At 38.1% G+C, this 17,375-nt stretch overlaps 2 protein-coding genes across 3 annotated transcripts in view; one reads left to right on the forward strand and one right to left on the reverse strand.

Annotated features, from left to right (window-relative positions):
* Positions 1-1,427: 1,427 nt before the first annotated feature.
* On the reverse strand, positions 1,428-11,081 carry odr4 (odr-4 GPCR localization factor homolog). Of its 2 annotated transcripts, none has more exons than XM_022200906.2 (14): positions 10,936-11,081; positions 10,512-10,612; positions 10,227-10,337; positions 9,558-9,650; positions 8,884-8,990; positions 8,767-8,803; positions 7,523-7,666; positions 7,342-7,437; positions 6,782-6,829; positions 5,361-5,480; positions 5,194-5,284; positions 3,875-4,078; positions 2,491-2,544; positions 1,428-1,542 (listed from the first exon to the last, which is right to left on the reverse strand). In XM_022200906.2, exons 2-14 carry the CDS (start codon positions 10,605-10,607, stop codon positions 1,472-1,474), a joined length of 1,272 nt encoding a protein of 423 aa, XP_022056598.1. In that variant the 5' UTR covers positions 10,608-10,612; positions 10,936-11,081; the 3' UTR covers positions 1,428-1,471. The 2 variants fall into 2 exon arrangements, with proteins under 2 accessions (XP_022056598.1, XP_022056597.1); XM_022200905.2 differs by having other exon boundaries at positions 3,851-4,078.
* Positions 11,082-12,065: 984 nt separating this feature from the next.
* The window catches only part of tpra (translocated promoter region a, nuclear basket protein), a 43,867-nt gene continuing 38,557 nt past the window's right edge, over positions 12,066-17,375 (forward strand). The window contains 7 exon segments of the mRNA XM_051953691.1: positions 12,066-12,328; positions 13,340-13,444; positions 14,345-14,409; positions 15,192-15,288; positions 15,439-15,542; positions 15,642-15,806; positions 15,935-16,027. Coding sequence (XP_051809651.1) covers positions 12,178-12,328; positions 13,340-13,444; positions 14,345-14,409; positions 15,192-15,288; positions 15,439-15,542; positions 15,642-15,806; positions 15,935-16,027 — 780 coding nt within the window. The 5' untranslated portion in view covers positions 12,066-12,177.

Here is a 17,375-nt window from a genome sequence, read left to right on the forward strand (position 1 = left end):
CACCTATGTCTCTTTTAAGAGGCAACTTAAAGAATGGCTGTTACTGCAACACTCTTGTGACCATTAGAGAGTCATTCAGAAAGTTACAAGAGCATGTCAGTTTTAAAACGATAGGATGATGTGTGTATGAGTGAGAGGGAAAAGTGGAGGTTGTGGTTGAATGTTTAGTTTTTATGTTGTATCTTTGTCCTGTCTTGTTTTTTTGCTTAATGTCCTGTATGTTCTTGTTTTGGTGGTATGTCTTTTACCCCATGGGACAACAGATGGAAATTAGCCTAGAGCTAAATCTGGCATATTTACATCGTTGTATGTTCATTAATATGCACTGTCCCATTCAAATAAAATAATAAATGAATGAAATGAAAATGACTATTCTGATAGAAATTGAAATCTAATCTCAGTTGAAGAAATAAAATGCTAACTTTTGCTTTTCATTTCTGCTTAATAAATATAAAAATGTGGTGTTATTTTTGCTGCAGTCTGTACCTTACATCTAGACAACACGTTTTGTATCTCTGTAGCTCCACGGTGCTTCATTAATAACAGTTTGTTGTGACACATTTTAGCTTTATCAAAAAATTGCTGCTCCTGTGATTTGGATATTGAACTTGGCCATGTTTCACTTTTGATAATATTTCAATTCATTGTGCAGCCTTACACTTTAAAAATTCTGATATTAATTAAGATCAGGGCTTGGTAAACTACACAGAAAGGGGCTGGTCTGATTTATGGCATGTGATAAGCTGAACTTATACAGAAGAAGAAGAGATAAGCGCTCTAACTTTAACACTTTAACAAGCAACTTAACTTTAAAATGTTGAATCTAGTTTGTGTTCATTGAATGCTGCAGAGTGTGTTTAGTGCAAACCCATGCCTACTGTTTTTTTTTTTGTTTTTTTTACCATTAAGAGGCTTCCCAGATAGCAAACTATGGGTGAATCAATGTTGAATCTATGTTGAGACCTAACGTCGAAATGACACAGAAAGCGGCGCAAGGTTGATAAAATGTTGAGTCAACATTTGCTTACATAGATTACATGTTTGCAAACATAGATTCAACATTAATTAAACATTGACCTGTCAAACATTTTAATTAAACCAAAATACAATGTAGATTCAATGGTATCTTTTAAACACAAACTTCAATGTTGACAAAATGTTGTTGAATCAACGTTGATCCAACCATCAATCTTCAACCATAACCACAATTCAACCTTCTTAACCCTAATTCAACATTGATTTAACATCTTTTGCTATCTGGGTAAAGTGTGATTTATGGTTGAAAAGCAAACGTTGACTCAACATTTTATCAACCTTGCGCTTTCTGTATAATTTCAACGTTAGGTCTCAACATAGATTCATCATTGATTCACCCATAGTTTGCTATCTGGGTTATTAGTCATGGATTTCAAACAGACATTTGGAAGAAACGTTCAAAACATAACACTTTATTGAGGCGTGTGCAGGTCCCTCAGGCGTCGCTGAGATACAGCATCGAGGCAGCAGTGGCGAGAAGGGCGACAGCGGTAGCCATGGCAACACCTACACAAGACAGAGGACGAGAATCAGATCAGAGCGTGTAAATAACACATTTTAATTTTAGTCGTCAATTTTTGACAAATTTAAAAGTGCTATATGTCACTGGTTTACTACAGTAGATGAAACTGTTCAGTCACTACTCCGCTAAGGAGCATGGTAGAGTTATGTAACGATGGGCGTTGGTTTGTCCGTCTGTCTGTCTTTTCAAAAATCAACTGGACTTCTCTTGTAGGTTCTTGAAGGCGTTCCATCTCTCATCCAAGATGAGAGGTGCAAGAGACATGCGGTTGAACCTCTTGCAGGTTCTTGAAGACATCTCTGGTGAGTTCTTCAGGAACTCCAAAGTTGTTTAAATCAATCCACTGGACTTTAACAAAGTTCCTTGAAGACATTTCACCTCTCATCCAAGAGGCTTCTTCAGTTCTGGTGGTGGTTGGTGTTGCCTCAGCTTTTAAACCTCTGTGAGGTATGTCCAGGGCTATTATTCCAACGACCGATACCAAAACTCATCTGACTACTCAATGATGGTCGTTGTGAGCATCGGTGAGGGTCGTTGAAATGCACAGATGTCAATGAGCCCTCGTGTGCTAATGGTGGTCATTATACAGGGGAGCCAATTCCTCAGGACAGGATTCGGCAGTCTTCCTTCACCTTAAGGAAGGATTAGCACACGAGGGCTCAGCTCTTAAAAGCTGAGGCAACACCAACCACCACCAGAACTGAAGAAGCCTCTTGGATGAGAGGTGAAACGTCTTCAAGGAACTTTCTGAAAGTCCAGTGGATTGATTTAAACAACTTTGGATAACCATGACCTGGATGAATGAGAACCTACACAGACTTCTTCAGGAACCCACCAGAGACGTCCCGTTGAACCTTTTGTAGGTTCTTGAAGGCGTTCCACCTCTCATCTTGGATGAGCTCTATCTTAACTGTGAATGGTGAGTGTTTTACCGATGTAGTTGTTTTTCTTGGGCTCTGACGCTTCAGCAAGTTCCACAGCAGGCTCTGAAAATACAAAACACACAATTTATGAACTACAATAATATAAAACCAGCTTTAACTTACAGGTGTTTAGCTGTCAAAACTCCAATGTGGTACATTTTAAAGATCCCTCTCTGGTGAAAATCAATCATTCATTTACATTGTTAACATGTCATTATGATATTTTCATATCCAAGACGAAATAAGCGGTTGACATTACTTTGGGCTTAAATATTTTTATGTTGTATTCATAGAAAGAAAAACTGTTTGAGATTGGTTTAAGTCTATACATGGCCAGCTACTAGTTTTTTTTTTACAGCAAAAAAGGCTCTGATCTGTAAAGTTTACCATTAACGCAGTCTTTTTCCCTCATCCAGTCTGGTTAATCAGAACGTGACTCTGGAAAACAGGGATGTTTGCCTTTACAGATTTCAGACTGAGCAAACAGCGACTCTACAGTAATGTTTGAACGATCCATGCAGAGAGTTTGTTTTCACAAATGCTGGAGGAGGAGTTTTACTCTCCTCTGACCTCATCACGTGTAAAAAAAAAAAAAACAGCAAGATTTTATGACATCACAGCCAGTTTACAGCCAATCAGAGCGTGATGTGGAAACATGAACTGCTGAGAAGTGACTTTATAGTACAGACAGACAGATTTCTAATGTTCTGCAGTTAAACTTTTGAAATGATCAATATTTAAATATAAATAGATTTAGGATGTTTTAAGAAGGAGTTGATGCGACTTTGCTTTTATTGATCTAGTAATTTAGGTAATTGAAAATCAGAAGCAGAAATCGTTTTAAAAACAACAGTCCATAACACCACTATGGTTTACAGATGAATGATTGGTGCAAAGAGATATATAGTTCATACACGGTAGAAACTGAAAACCGGTGGAATACTGTAATGGTCAGCAGCCACTAACTGTGATATAATTGTATTTTTAGAGGATTTAAATTCAGTTAAACAGTCACATTTTTTGATCACATACTGAAAATAACAAATTACTATTTTTAAAAACACTAACTTTGATGCAAATGTTATTTACAGTTTGAGCCTTCTTTTTTCAGTCAACATTTTAAAAAAAATAGTATCATTTTATGGTCCGATGCTACAAAATATAAATATTTTTGGCCTGTTTTTTCTGTCATTATACTGATTATTACCTGTAATTTAAAAAAAAACAGGGAAAATCTGTAAAACAACAGTAAGCTAATCTATAAAATACAGTTAAAACTGTCAAAAAAAACAATAACTTTATAGAGTGCATGGACAAGCTAGAAGTTAAGGCTTAAGGTGTAAGAATCGTGCTTGATGAATTAATTTACCACACAGTGATTCCAAACACACACCGGCTGTATCGCTGCTCTCTGTGACTTCAGCCGTCATTTCCTGCCTGGTGTCCAAGTCCTCCTCGGCTGCGTCGATGTCCAGCATCTCCTTCAGCCGGTCGATCACTTCAGCCAAACCCTCGTCGCTGAACTGGTAGTCGCACACACACACCGGACCGTTCACTTTCACCGGACAAAAGACACGACGAGGGAGGCAGAGCTGCTCTGAAAGGGAAACACATGGAGGAATTTAAGGAAGTAATAATGAAATGACCGCAACTGAAACATTTGTTGAGGGGGACAAGAGCTATTTGTGTCCATTTTTGCTAACTATTGTATGGAGTCACAGGAGTGCCACATCAAAATATAAATACATAAATATATAAATAAATAAATGTGGAAATATGAAGAGAAATAAATAAATAAATGTGGAAATATAAAGAGAAATAAATAAATAAACGTGGAAATATAAAGAGAAATAAATAAATAAATAAATGTGGAAATATAAAGGGAAATAAATAAATAAATGTGGAAATATAAAGACAATTAAATAAATTAAAAGGAAAATTTTGTCTTTGCTTTTATTTATTTACTTATTTATTTATTTCTCTTTATATTTCCACATTTATTTATTTATTTATATTTTGATGTGGCACTCCTGTGATTCCATACAATCGACTATGGACATATTAAATAGTAATTGTGCAATTTTAGCTCAAATATTTTGTAATTTTAAATGGCAAGTTGACCCATTTTCTGCACATATTTTGAACATTGACATTTAAGGTGATATGTGGACGGGTCAGAATATAATTGTGGGACTTTTTGCATCATAGTTGACATTTTTGCTGTTTTCAGGCCTAAAATCAACATGGCCGCCTCTAACCAAACACCACATGGTATTTTTATTTTTGTATATTGCTCGAAAATATTTTAAATATCAAGTTTAAATTTCATCTTTCTAAATATCCATATTTTATGTTATAAACATTTTAGACAAATCTGAGATGGTTGAGCAGAAATCGCTCTAAAAATGTGAGATTTCAGATGGAATGACTGAGCCGCACATTCACTCATTTTCACTGAATTACCTTCATTTTCCACATTAATCTTTGTTTCTTGTTCATCCTGCATAGTTGCACCTGTCAGGGTTTTGTAAAGGAAGGTTTTCCTCAGCCTGCAGTTAAACCTCTAATGCAGCTCTTCCTATCATTGTGTAAATCCTGCCTCTCTCTGCTGGGATTGGTCGACCTGGAACCCACCCACGACCCTGAACCTCAACCTTAACTATCCACGGCCAGAAGCGAATGATCGGTGAATCAACTCTGCTGAACTTGTACCCGTCTGTTGTTTGTCTCCGCTCTGGTTCTCTTCCTCCAGCAGCATCTGAACTCTCGAGGCCACCGTAGAAACCACATCCCTCTTCAGCAGCTGAAGGATTAGTTGGCAAAAATGAGAAATTCTTCTTCACTTTCACGTGACTTCATCCACCATATCAAAGTCTTACCTTCTCTGCCAGCTTGGCCTTGGGTTTGTTGCTGTGTAGGAAAGCTCTGCTGTGGATCGCTCCTCTGACCGACACGCTGCCTCCACACAGCTGGACCACATCTGGTAACCTCTGGTCTTTCTAGGGCACAGGAAGTCAACGTCCTCAGTCACCCTCACACACCTTCATTTAGAGGCTTTATTTGAGCTGTTTTGAATCTGCTTTGAAACAGTTAGCTGAAGGAGCCTGTCTTACATCTCTAGAAGCTCATTCTATGCAAAAGCATGAAGTGTAAATAACACTTAAGTGGAAAAATTAAGGATTTCATCTGAACCCCAAGCAAGCTCTTGTAAGTTTTCCAATGGACCAGCATGAGTAGTTCAAAGACAGTTGGAAAGGTTCAAATCTAACCATTCTTTTTGTTTTTACAGTTTATCCCTCTTCTAAAAGGATTTTGGGACCCAGAAGATTTAAATGAACATATTTATTCCAAAAGATTACAGGTGCAGCTATGGAATCCTATTTTTTGAACAAGTTTAAGCATCTCAATAATAATAATAATCTTACAAAACCATGAATCATCTACAGTACCATCCAAATATTTGGGGTCACCCAGGCAGTTTCATGTTTTGAATGAAAACTCACACTTTTATTGGAAATGGAAATGTTCCTCTGTACCCCTATGGAGATATTCCATTAAGGTGGTAGTCTGCCCTAATTGATTAAACAACTTATTTTGTTATGATTTCTAAACAATGCAACCAATCAACACAAAACTTGGCACAAAGAAAGATAGATTTAGTAGAAGCATTTTACATTTCGCTAAAGTCTGCCACATTTTATAGTTTCCATGGCAACAACAGATTTGGCGAGATACAAAAAATCTTGTGGAACAAATATCTTCAGAAGGAAAACAGCTATCAGCACCAAATTTGGTGCTGACTCCTTATGTTATTATGACAGATTTTTACTTCATCTAATATTTCTGCTCAAATAGAAAAAAAGGACTCTTTTCATGGTTATCATTCAAGTATACAAAAATAGGAAAAATTGTTGATAGCTGTTTTCCTTCTGAAGATATTTGTTCCCCAAGATTTTTTGTATCTCGCCAAATCTGTTGCCATGGAAACTATAAAATGTGGCAGACTTTAGCTAAATGCAAAATGCTTCTACTGAATCTATCTTTCTTTGTGCCAAGTTTTGCGTTGATTGGTTACATTGTTTAGAAATTATAACAAAATAAGTTGTTTAATAAATTAGGGCAGACTACCACCTTAAAAATGTCCAGCTAGAATAGTTATTTAGCACATTAACAATGTCTGAACTGGATTTATCATTCATTTAATGTTATCTTCAATGAAAAAACTGCTTTTCTTTCAGAAATAAGGACATTTCTAAGTGATGCAGTGTGTGTGTATTTCTGTGTTTTCTGCGTTTCTTACTGAAGTGATGAGAAGCTGAGCTGTGAACATCTGTCTCACATTCCTCCTCTGTAGACAAACACAGTGGGTTAGAATTAGAGTTCGGCCTTTCACACTATTCAGATAATCAGTTATCGTGACAGCAGTCTATGTTGGAGATGTTTTGAACCTCTTTCAGCCCAGAGAAGGTCAAGGTCTGTATTTATCCTGCGTCTCAAAATCATTGGCGCACATTAGCTTCATTTAAAACGATCATAGGACTAAAAACACTTTACTGGGATTCATGAGTTACAGTTCATTAGACGGTGGTAGGCTTCCAAAAGCAGAACATATGTGTATAAATCTACAATTAGAGATATAAATGCAAACCAATCACATTCCTTTGGCTGGAAATCACATAAACAAGTGAAGAAAGATGGTAAGATGTTGTATTAGAGATGATATATTAAAGCATATTTTTTAACAGTTAAACTAAAAATGCCAAGTTCAAACTATTCACAGCCTTTTGGGTAACCGGTGTCCTAAAAAAACCCCAAAGGCTTATGTTGTAAAATGTTCTCAAAGTGTTTTATTTCTACAACCTGTCCTGCTATGAGCTCAGAGTCCTCTGGCAGCTTTTTTCCATCAATCAGACAAACTCCACTTTCAATCTGGTGCGCCCACACTTTCAGTCCCTCCTGAGACACAGAGTGAAAACGGACATCTTAATAACGGATTTTTGCATGTGTGATATTGCATGTGTGACATTGTGTGTGTGCCAACCTTGAGACATTCGGCCATGTTTTCTGCGCTGGTTTTGTCGTGTGGCAGTGGAACCAACAGATTTACATTTAGACAACACGACACCGTGGCCCAGGAGGAACACACACCTGACTGGTACTTCCAGTCTGCAGGTTTGGCTGTGCTCTGCAACACACAAAAAAGCTTTAGAGTCCAGTACAAGCTCCTGTTGTTGGCGTTTATGGCCATAAACGGGCGTGCCCCCTCCTACATCTCAGAGCTGTTGGCAATTTACCAACCTGCCAGGACTCTATGCACGTCGAGCCACACCTCCTTGGTTGTCCCCAGGGCAAGATATAGAAAGTTTGGTGACCGCTCTTTTGCCGTTCTTGGCCCTAAGCTCTGGAACTCTCTTCCATCGCACTTACAGTCCGTCTCTGAACTAAATGTTTTTAAATGTCGTCTGAAAACGCACTTGTTCCGTGTAGCGTTTGACGCTTAGCTCCTTTTAGAACTGTGTGTTTCTTAAAATGCTTTTATTTATTTATTTTATTTTACTCTGTTAAGCGCCTTGTGCTCCTTTTGGCAGTTGGAAGGTGCTTTATAAATAAAATTTACTTGATTGATTGACAACACAGCACCTCTAGATCTAAACATCACATCTAGTCAGAGATGGGGTAAAGGTGCAGCATGAGATTTTAAACATTAATACAGCCGTAAATGTAGCAACAAACAACTATTTCTAACGATCATCAGCCTGGATAAAATCGGAGCACATTGTTCTTTTTCTTAAAGGCATTCAGAATAATCCGAGCAGATCTTAGGAGTACTGTACTTCTCTAAAAGGGCTAATGATGTATTATCTTAATACATATCAGTGTTCCTTGCTGTGATTCCATCAATTAAGAAAAACGTCAAATGTTATTTCTAAAATGAGGATTTTAAGGAAAAAATAAGGCACTTAAATGAACATGAAAGTACAATAGTCAGTATTCCAGTGGACATGTACAGTAGTTTTTGCACTTAACAGCCCTCTGCTTTTTGCACTGTATCATCATTTTGCACTACAGTGTTCATATACTCCTTCCTAGCTTGTAAATATCTGTATTTATTGTATCATATTTATTTTTATTACTACCATTTTTCCCTGTTTTTTTTCTATAGCTTCTTTTTTTTTTATGATTCTCTTTCCATATTCCCTGGAGTGACACCAGCAGCCCAAACCACATGTTGTGAATGTACTCAGTCATTAAAGCTGATTCTGCTCCTGAAAGACACAAACTAACCTTGGGGTCTTTGACATCGAAGGTTCTGCAAACGGTTCTGTTGTGTGAAGTTAAAGAACATCTTCACATGGTATCTGGAGGCTTCCTGACAATGAAAAGGCTGAGGAAAAAGGATACTTCCTGGTTTTGGTGTTGACGTGCAGCATAACAGAATCTGTGACTTCATCGTCTGCAGGGTTCCAGAGGCGCTCCGAGGAGATCAGGTTCTCCACCGCAAACACCAGCTACACACACGATAACACACACAGGGATCAGACAGAGAGAACACACTGATCTGTCAGTGTATTTTCAGACGTTAGTCGCTCAACCACTGCTGTAGAAAAACAGTAAACATGAAGTGAATCTTAAACTCCACATGATTGTTAATGTTTGCTCTGAGTCTGCTGGATGTGTAAGCAGGTAATGTTTGGGTAACACATCGGTCACACAATGCAAAGGATGTATAATGGCTGTGCATCTGTCAGCTGATTGTGAGGTCTATCTGCTCTCTAGTGGCCAAAAATCAGTGATCTTGCTTTTAAAAAAAACACACCTCTGGTTTTGTACTAGACGGACTAACAGATAATGGCGTAACACGTACAAAATAAAGCCAAATCATAATTACCATGAGGTATAAATGTGTCTTTTTAGAGATGAAACTCCTGAATTTGAAGGTGGCCCTATATGCTGAACAATTCACTCTGAAAACTCAAACAGTTCAGCAAAAAATTACAAAAGCGAAACATGGCTGCATGCCTTGAGAAATGACTGAAGGTGTGAGCAAACGTTAGTGGTTTGACTTAAACACTTACCTGTCGGAGTGTGGTCAGGGTGTCCTTCACATCTGTATCAGTGATGATGAAGACTCCTAACACAGACAGACCTCCGGGCAGCATCCTGGACACCTGGAAACCAGCAGCACATTGCAGCACTGTCAGCTCTACACTGCAGAAAAGTTCAAAAGCCTGCAATGCCTGGAAAGCTTTCAGGAAGTTTTTCCCCTCAAACTTGGGTTCTTAACCAGAACCGTGGGAGTTTGTGGGTCCGGTGTCATACATTAGGTGCTTCTGCACAGAGACTTCAGGTGTTGTTCTTGGAATCTGATGGATTCACAGTCCCAGCTCTTCACACTTGTATAACCACTGTTCTCATTCTTCCTGATGTTCTTGTCAGCTGGGATTTATCCCTACTGCCCTCTTTTGCAGCAGCTGTCTGGAACTGGAAGTCCCACGGTATCTTACTTCTGCTGCTCTGTATCACCTTTCTCAGTGTGTCTCATTTGGACTTTTGGGGATTTCTAATCGGTGCTTGGCTCATATGTTCCTGTATACTCTGTGTGTATTTTACAACTCCTGCAATAAGGTAAAATTCTTTGTTTTTGATTTTTTATTAAATTATTCCATCACCATAGTCACTGAGTGATTATACTGGTTTATGTACTCTCTTGCATACTGTAACAGAGCCTCTGCCCTTTTACCCACCTGTCGGGCATGCTCAGAGACCAACTCCTTGTCCACAGAGTTTCCAGCAGTCGACTCCTCACTTTGGGGCGTCCGAATTGCCATGACGACAAAATCCCTCTGGGCTGAGCTCTGAAATGTTTAGTCATTAATATTAGTCACCCCATGCACAGCATATATCTCATCACACTATGAGACACAGCACTCCAACGCAGAGCTGCGACTTTTATTAAAACCAAAATGTAAGTGCAGTGACTGATGGCAAATTTTTACACATGATCTGAAAGAAGACAGATGTGATCTTACCTGCCCAATAAGGAGGCCTGTGACTGGACCTGCTTGTTCGCATAGTTTAGACAGATATCTCTCCACAGTATCTTCTACTATATAGCCACGACCCATACTGCCTGTGAAATAAATAAAGAGGTGATAAAAAACAATGAGTCTTTATATTTACATCTTTATCGGTGTGTCTGCAATGAGACAGTGCTGGGAAAAGACTACAGAGAACTATAGCCTCTTGGTTTCACTTTTCCTGTTTTCTATAGACATGCAATAAAGCATTAAGCCTCATGAAACTAAAGCCCAGAGTTTATTAGTATGTTTAAGGGCTGTCTATTCCTCTAACCTGTGCTAGCCGATATTTACTAGCCACATTTAGCTTAAACAAAACGTCCAAAGTTCCATTTCAAATAAGCCTACAACTACAAATTCAAGAACTTCCACATACCGTGTGGGGAATACCTGAAAGAAGAGAAAAAGTAGCAAAAAATATGAACCAGAAGGCAGACAGCTTGCTTTGAATTGTGACAGCTGGCAGTGGTTCGTCAGCAGAGAAAAAAAAAACACAAGTTCCCACAATGCGTTGTGCTGTGACGTATTTCCGTCGCATGTCTCTGTCGTAAAAGGTGAAGCGACCCTAAACGTCAAGTTAGACGCTATCACAACAGATATATATTGTACAAAAGGAAGTCACTATTTTATAAAGAATGGATGAATAAGAATATATGGTCTATTGTACCCTTGATGAACACTAATGGTGATATGCTAACTTACGAACAATTCTGTATCAAACATAACTTTAATCCTCCTGAATACGAATTCAAAAGACTTACTGTATTAAAGCATTGCCAAAAGAATTTATTTTTCTAACAAAAAACATAGTTGAACATCATTCCATCAATCCACTAATGGGTACTGTTGCAATTCAAGGTGTTTGCCTTACTGACAAGAAATGCACAAACCAATTCATAAGACAGAGACATTGTAACCTTTGGAACTCTTCGGGAAAACAAGAAACAAGAACTATGTTATAATTTGATCCTCTGTCTAGCAAAATTTTTTATACATAAGGAAAGACTCCTTAAAACACCCCCCATTTTTAAAGTATTCGTAACAGAATTTGAGAACTATTTGAAAGCCCTAAAATATATGAATAGATATGAAAATTTTTATGACCTATAGTATGAACTCGACACTGATGTGTAACCCCCTTGTCTGTTTGCACTTGTTTTTGTTTTGTTTGTTGAATTGAGTGTATAACACTTTTTTTGTTACTTGCATTGAAACTGACAACCGAAACAAATTTAAAAAAAAAAAAAAAAAGTTAGACGCTATTGATCTCTCTTCAAAATACAACTTGTAGCAACAAACAAACTGCTGTAGTCATTAATTTTAAACACGTTTGGCATTACATGTGTAATGTTTGCTTTTTTATGCTGTAAAAGCTACTTTAATCAAGTTCAGAGAGTGTTATCTATTACAACAGTAAGCTATTACAGCTACTACGCCACTTCTCGCAACTGTTTGCCAACGATCACCTTATTTTGAAAGTTTGAGACGCACATAGTGCGTTGGGATGAGTCCGGCTTCACACTTTCGTAGTTAGATTTCAACGGACGGAGTACAGTTGAAGATTATTTTAAGAGTTTGGAGTCCAGTAACTGTTATATTTTGCGGGGAATAGGAGGAGATGGCGGCCGTCCTGCTCCAAGTTCTGGAGCGAACGGAGTTAAATAAACTCCCGAAGGGCGTCCAGAACAAGCTGGAGAAGTTTGTAACGGAGCTGCAGAATGCTAACGAGGCGCTCAAGACGCAGCATGAGCGGTTCAAAGCGGACAGCGGTGAGTAGCCGCAACCGAGCCGATATTAGACACCTGCTTTGCGTCTGATTAATGATAGAAGCGTCGTAACAAAAAGTACAGACTACTATAAAGCTGTCTTCTGTTTGATTCTGGCTAAAATGCATAGTCGTACGTGTTTCTCAACGCTAACAACCGCTCGCTAATGTTAGCTACAATGTCACGCTAAAGCTAACTTTGACGGAAAGAGAGTTAAACAAGCAGTTTTCAAACTTGATATTTTATCTAATAAAATGCCCTATAGTTTGTTGAATCAATGCCGAAATTATTTACTGTTCCCAAATATGTAAAACACGTCCGCAAATGTCTTTAGTATCTTTATACAATTGCCATCTAGCTAGAAAACGCTAAATTAGTCTAAATTTAAGTGGAGTTTGGCAGAGTTGAATTCCCAAACGTGTTGAGGTTATTCTGAAATAAGGAAACTGTGTGGTTCATTGAGATCATGCTACATTATAATTACACAGTGCTGCCATTGAAAATTTTCCACTTTTGCAGAATGAGAAGAGAAAAATTACTATTTTAAAGATGGTCATTAATATGTCTGCAATGCAGGAGTTGTGCACATTTTATTAGATAAGAAAGGGTGAACTGATGTGGGATTTTCTGGGCTGACAGACTATCAGTGATCAAGGAGATCCTTAGCTGATATTTAGATCCAGTATACATCTGTAGTAAAAATGAAAATCATGGTTTCAGTTTAGGATAACATAAACTCATCATAAAGCTTATTCATAATGCATTTTTAGTGTATGTTTATTTAAAATAGGGGGTCTTTAACCTTCAGTATTGATAGGCTAACCAATCAGACAGCTGTATCAGAGCCAAAGTAGCACAGTTTTGAATAAACTTTAAAAAAAAAATCACAATACAGATAATTGGAAAAATCCTGGTTGTCAGATTCAATAATCATCCAAACCAATAATCGATTACCTCTGTGTGTATCACATGTTGTGTATTCATGCTTTCCTCTTGAATGTTGTACCCCTACAGAGCAGCAGTACTTTGACATTGAGAAAAGGCTGGCGGAGAGTCAGGAGCAGATCCTGTCAGCCACCAGAGATCTGCAGACCCTCAAGGAGGAAAATAAAAAACTCAGTGAGTTTTCACACATTTCATTTACGTATTTTTTCATCAGCGGGTGCCTTATAGCTGCGTGTTTTCTGGATTAACACAGGACAAAGTTAATAGCTCACTAATTGCTTGATCTTCTTTGTGAAATGATACTTATGTTCTGTATGTTTAAACAGAGGAATACAGTACCATGTTTAAATGTTTGGAAAGATCAGTAGCAATACACCTCTATGCAGAAACACAGTGAGTTATAGAAGTCCGACTGTCAGGTGATTTGAGTGCATCAAATTAAATAATAATCTTACAGTTTTGCTTGATATTTTGTGGAGACGTAACTATTTGGAGTCTCTAAACCTAAATTTTGAATGTAGTGTGATTTAATGTTAATGTTTTAACTACGTCAGATAATATCGACCTGATATTGGCATAAAAATGTAATTTCGGTCAATATCATTATTGATGTTTTTTGCCTATCATGAAAACTGATAAAATAACGCCTGGATTTCGCCTGGATTTCGCCGACATTTAGCGACTCATAGAGGGAGGGAGAGTGTGAACTGTTGTTCGAGACAATTTTTAAAAAAGAAAAGGCATAATATGGCATTTTTTCCATAATTTAGGTTGAAGTAGTTTTCTTATTTTGCATAGACAATGTTTCCATCTGAAAGCCTTGTTGCATTTGAGAATGCATCCAATGAGGCATCACAATAAAATGAGGCATGATGTTTTAATTCCACTGCATTAAATGTGTGATGTTGCCTAAAATTAGTTAAGCAGCCCGCAGATATCGGTTGATATCGGAATTTAGAGTTGGACAATATCGGCATATCCGTTATCAACCTAAAAGCCAACAGTGGACATCTGTAGTTTTAACACACTGACTGGTTCTGTCTCGTTCCGTTCTTGACGCTTGTCTCTGTGCAGATGAAGAGCTGAGCACTCTGAAGGGAATAGAGGGAGAGACCATTGAAGATAAACCACAGCAGCAGGTAAACATTCCCAAAGATGACATTTTAGAACTGAACAGAGTGCTTTTTATTGTCATTATCCACACACAGCGTACAACGAAAATAAAAGACAACTCTTGTGGTGCAAAGTACAAAGAGATAAAAAGTATAAATATATATACAAAAGGAGCCTATAGGACGGTGAGAAGAACAAGCATGACAGCAAATGCATGATGCAGCCCTCACTGAACCGCCTGCAGAGGTTTACCACCGTAACATTTAGCACAAATGCAGAGATCCATCAACAGATTACGCTTAAACTGAAAGTCATTTTTAAGAATAGCCTTCCACCTAATGACATGTCCTGGTCGTAACTCTCTGTTATGTTTTGGATTTTCATGGCACCTACAGAAAAAGTAGCTGCTTTTCTTAGCATAATTTTTGAATGCTCACTTACAATATTTAACAATTTAGTTGAAGCAATTTCAGAGTAAACTGCACCTAATTTTGAATGCAGTAACTAACTACTCTTGGTCTGTCACCTGATCATAGTAGTTTGCTTGACATTATAGGTTATAGACTGAGTTAAACCACTGAAACAGCTGAACTCTCACTCATAATTTGTACACTAAGCATTTAAGTAACGATGAGATCTTTTCTACTGACTCTGGAATTACGCATGTGGCTCCTACAGATTCATTTACAGATCTGCTGCAGCATGTAGCAACTTGTTAGACTGATTCAGACAAAGCATTTGAATTATCTACAAATTGTGCGTAGTATTATAATTAGAGAAATGTGTTTATATGTGCGTGTGTGTGTAGCAGCAACAAACAAAGACCAAGTATGAGATTGAAGCGGAGAAGAGAGAGCTGGCGAGGCTGCTGGAGAAGAGATCGCAGGAGGTGGAAAATCTCACGGGTAAGAATTCAGGTTCACACACAGAAACTGTCCAAATCTGAGTGGCTTCTATATTAATACTGAAAGCCAGGTGTTTATTGACCTGTTTGGCATTTGGTTACAGCGTTGATGCTTCATTTATTCTAGTTTCTGAATTCTCTGTGCTTGTAGACGATGTGAAGCGTCTGAACGAGAAGCTGACCGACGCCAACAAAGTGAAGATGGAGCTGCAGCTGAAACTGGATGAAATTCAGTCGTCTGCAGCTTCCATTCAGGTACGCGGCAGATTTAACGGAAAGAGAGCTGACGGTGGAAGTGCTTCAAGATGTCAGAGATGTCTCGACTGTGAGGTAATAAGTTGTTTTGTATCGTAGCACCGGGAGAAGCGCATGGAGCAGGAGAAGGAGCTGCTGGAGAAGAAGATCGAGTGGTTGACTGCAGAGCTGAAGACCAAGACTGAAGAGCTGCTCAACACCAACAGAGAGAAGGGCAAAGAGATAGTGGAGCTTCAGGGGAGTCTGACGAGCAGCAGGGAGCAGGTAGCAAACAAATACCATCATCAACCCAGCTGATTGTGTAATAAATATAGCAATGGTTCCATCTCCTGTGTGGGCAGGAGTGATGGAATATTACATGGGGTTCAGGTGTTCTGTTCGTTGTTTAACAGGTGAGCATGCTGGAAAGTCAGCTCAGCTCTCTGAAGCAAACCAGCGAAAGCCAGAATAAAAGAGCCGAAGACCTCAACAACAAACTGAAGCAGGTAATGTAACATCCATGCCAAATGTAGCAGCCTTTAATGTAACATCCATACCAAATGTAGCAGCCTTTATTAATGTAACATCCATACCAAATGTAGCAGCCTTTAATGTAACATCCATACCAAATGTAGCAGCCTTTAATGTAACATCCATACCAAATGTAGCAGCCTTTAATGTAACATCCATACCAAATGTAGCACCCTTTATTAATGTAACATCCATACCAAATGTAGCAGCCTTTAATGTAACATCCATACCAAATGTAGCAGCCTTTATTAATGTAACATCCATACCAAATGTAGCAGCCTTTATTAATGTAACATCCATACCAAATGTAGCAGCCTTTAATGTAACATCCATACCAAATGTAGCAGCCTTTATTAATGTAACATCCATACCAAATGTAGCAGCCTTTAATGTAACATCCATACCAAATGTAGCAGCCTTTAATGTAACATCCATACCAAATGTAGCAGCCTTTATTAATGTAACATCCATACCAAATGTAGCAGCCTTTAATGTAACATCCATACCAAATGTAGCAGCCTTTAATGTAACATCCATACCAAATGTAGCAGCCTTTATTAATGTAACATCCATACCAAATGTAGCAGCCTTTAATGTAACATCCATACCAAATGTAGCAGCCTTTAATGTAACATCCATACCAAATGTAGCAGCCTTTATTAATGTAACATCCATACCAAATGTAGCAGCCTTTAATGTAACATCCATACCAAATGTAGCAGCCTTTAATGTAACATCCATACCAAATATAGCAGCCTTTATTAATGTAACATCCATACCAAATGTAGCAGCCTTTAATGTAACATCCATACCAAATGTAGCAGCCTTTAATGTAACATCCATACCAAATGTAGCAGCCTTTATTAATGTAACATCCATACCAAATGTAGCAGCCTTTAATGTAACATCCATACCAAATGTAGCACCCTTTAACCCAGTTTAAAGGCCGCTGTGGAGCAGACGGGATATTACTTCTGGATGCATGCTCCTGTCGAACAAATCCAACAAAAATGTCCTCTACACAGTTCTTCTTTGGATACATCAATCCATTTATTCCTTGAACCATTCTCCATTTAAGTAAAACATTTCCTTTACCTTTGAAATACGAACAAACAAACAATTACCTATCACACTGCCACGGTCAAAAATTGTTTGCTCTCCATCCGACACACCTGGCCTAATTACCTGGAGCTTTTAAAGACCCTAGCTCCCCCTACAGATCATCACAACACTTAATATATGGCCAGTCAATAGTAAAAATAAAGAAACATAATAAACATAAATAATGGCTCCAACACCAAGTATTCAAATGTTGTCCTCAAC

This window comes from Acanthochromis polyacanthus, chromosome 9 (assembly GCF_021347895.1).
Source record: "Acanthochromis polyacanthus isolate Apoly-LR-REF ecotype Palm Island chromosome 9, KAUST_Apoly_ChrSc, whole genome shotgun sequence".
NCBI classification, from domain to species: Eukaryota; Metazoa; Chordata; class Actinopteri; family Pomacentridae; genus Acanthochromis; species Acanthochromis polyacanthus.

Excerpts from the sequence above, each read along its gene's own strand:
- odr4 (XM_022200905.2), bottom strand. The coding sequence starts at position 10,607 with ATGGGTCGTGGCTATATAGTAGAAGATACTGTGGAGAGATATCTGTCT. Across the intron at positions 8,804-8,883 it reads GTCAACACCAAAACCAGGAA|AACCGTTTGCAGAACCTTCG; the intron begins GTATCCTTTTTC and ends TTCACACAACAG. Across the intron at positions 7,438-7,522 it reads ACATGGCCGAATGTCTCAAG|GAGGGACTGAAAGTGTGGGC; the intron begins GTTGGCACACAC and ends TCTGTGTCTCAG.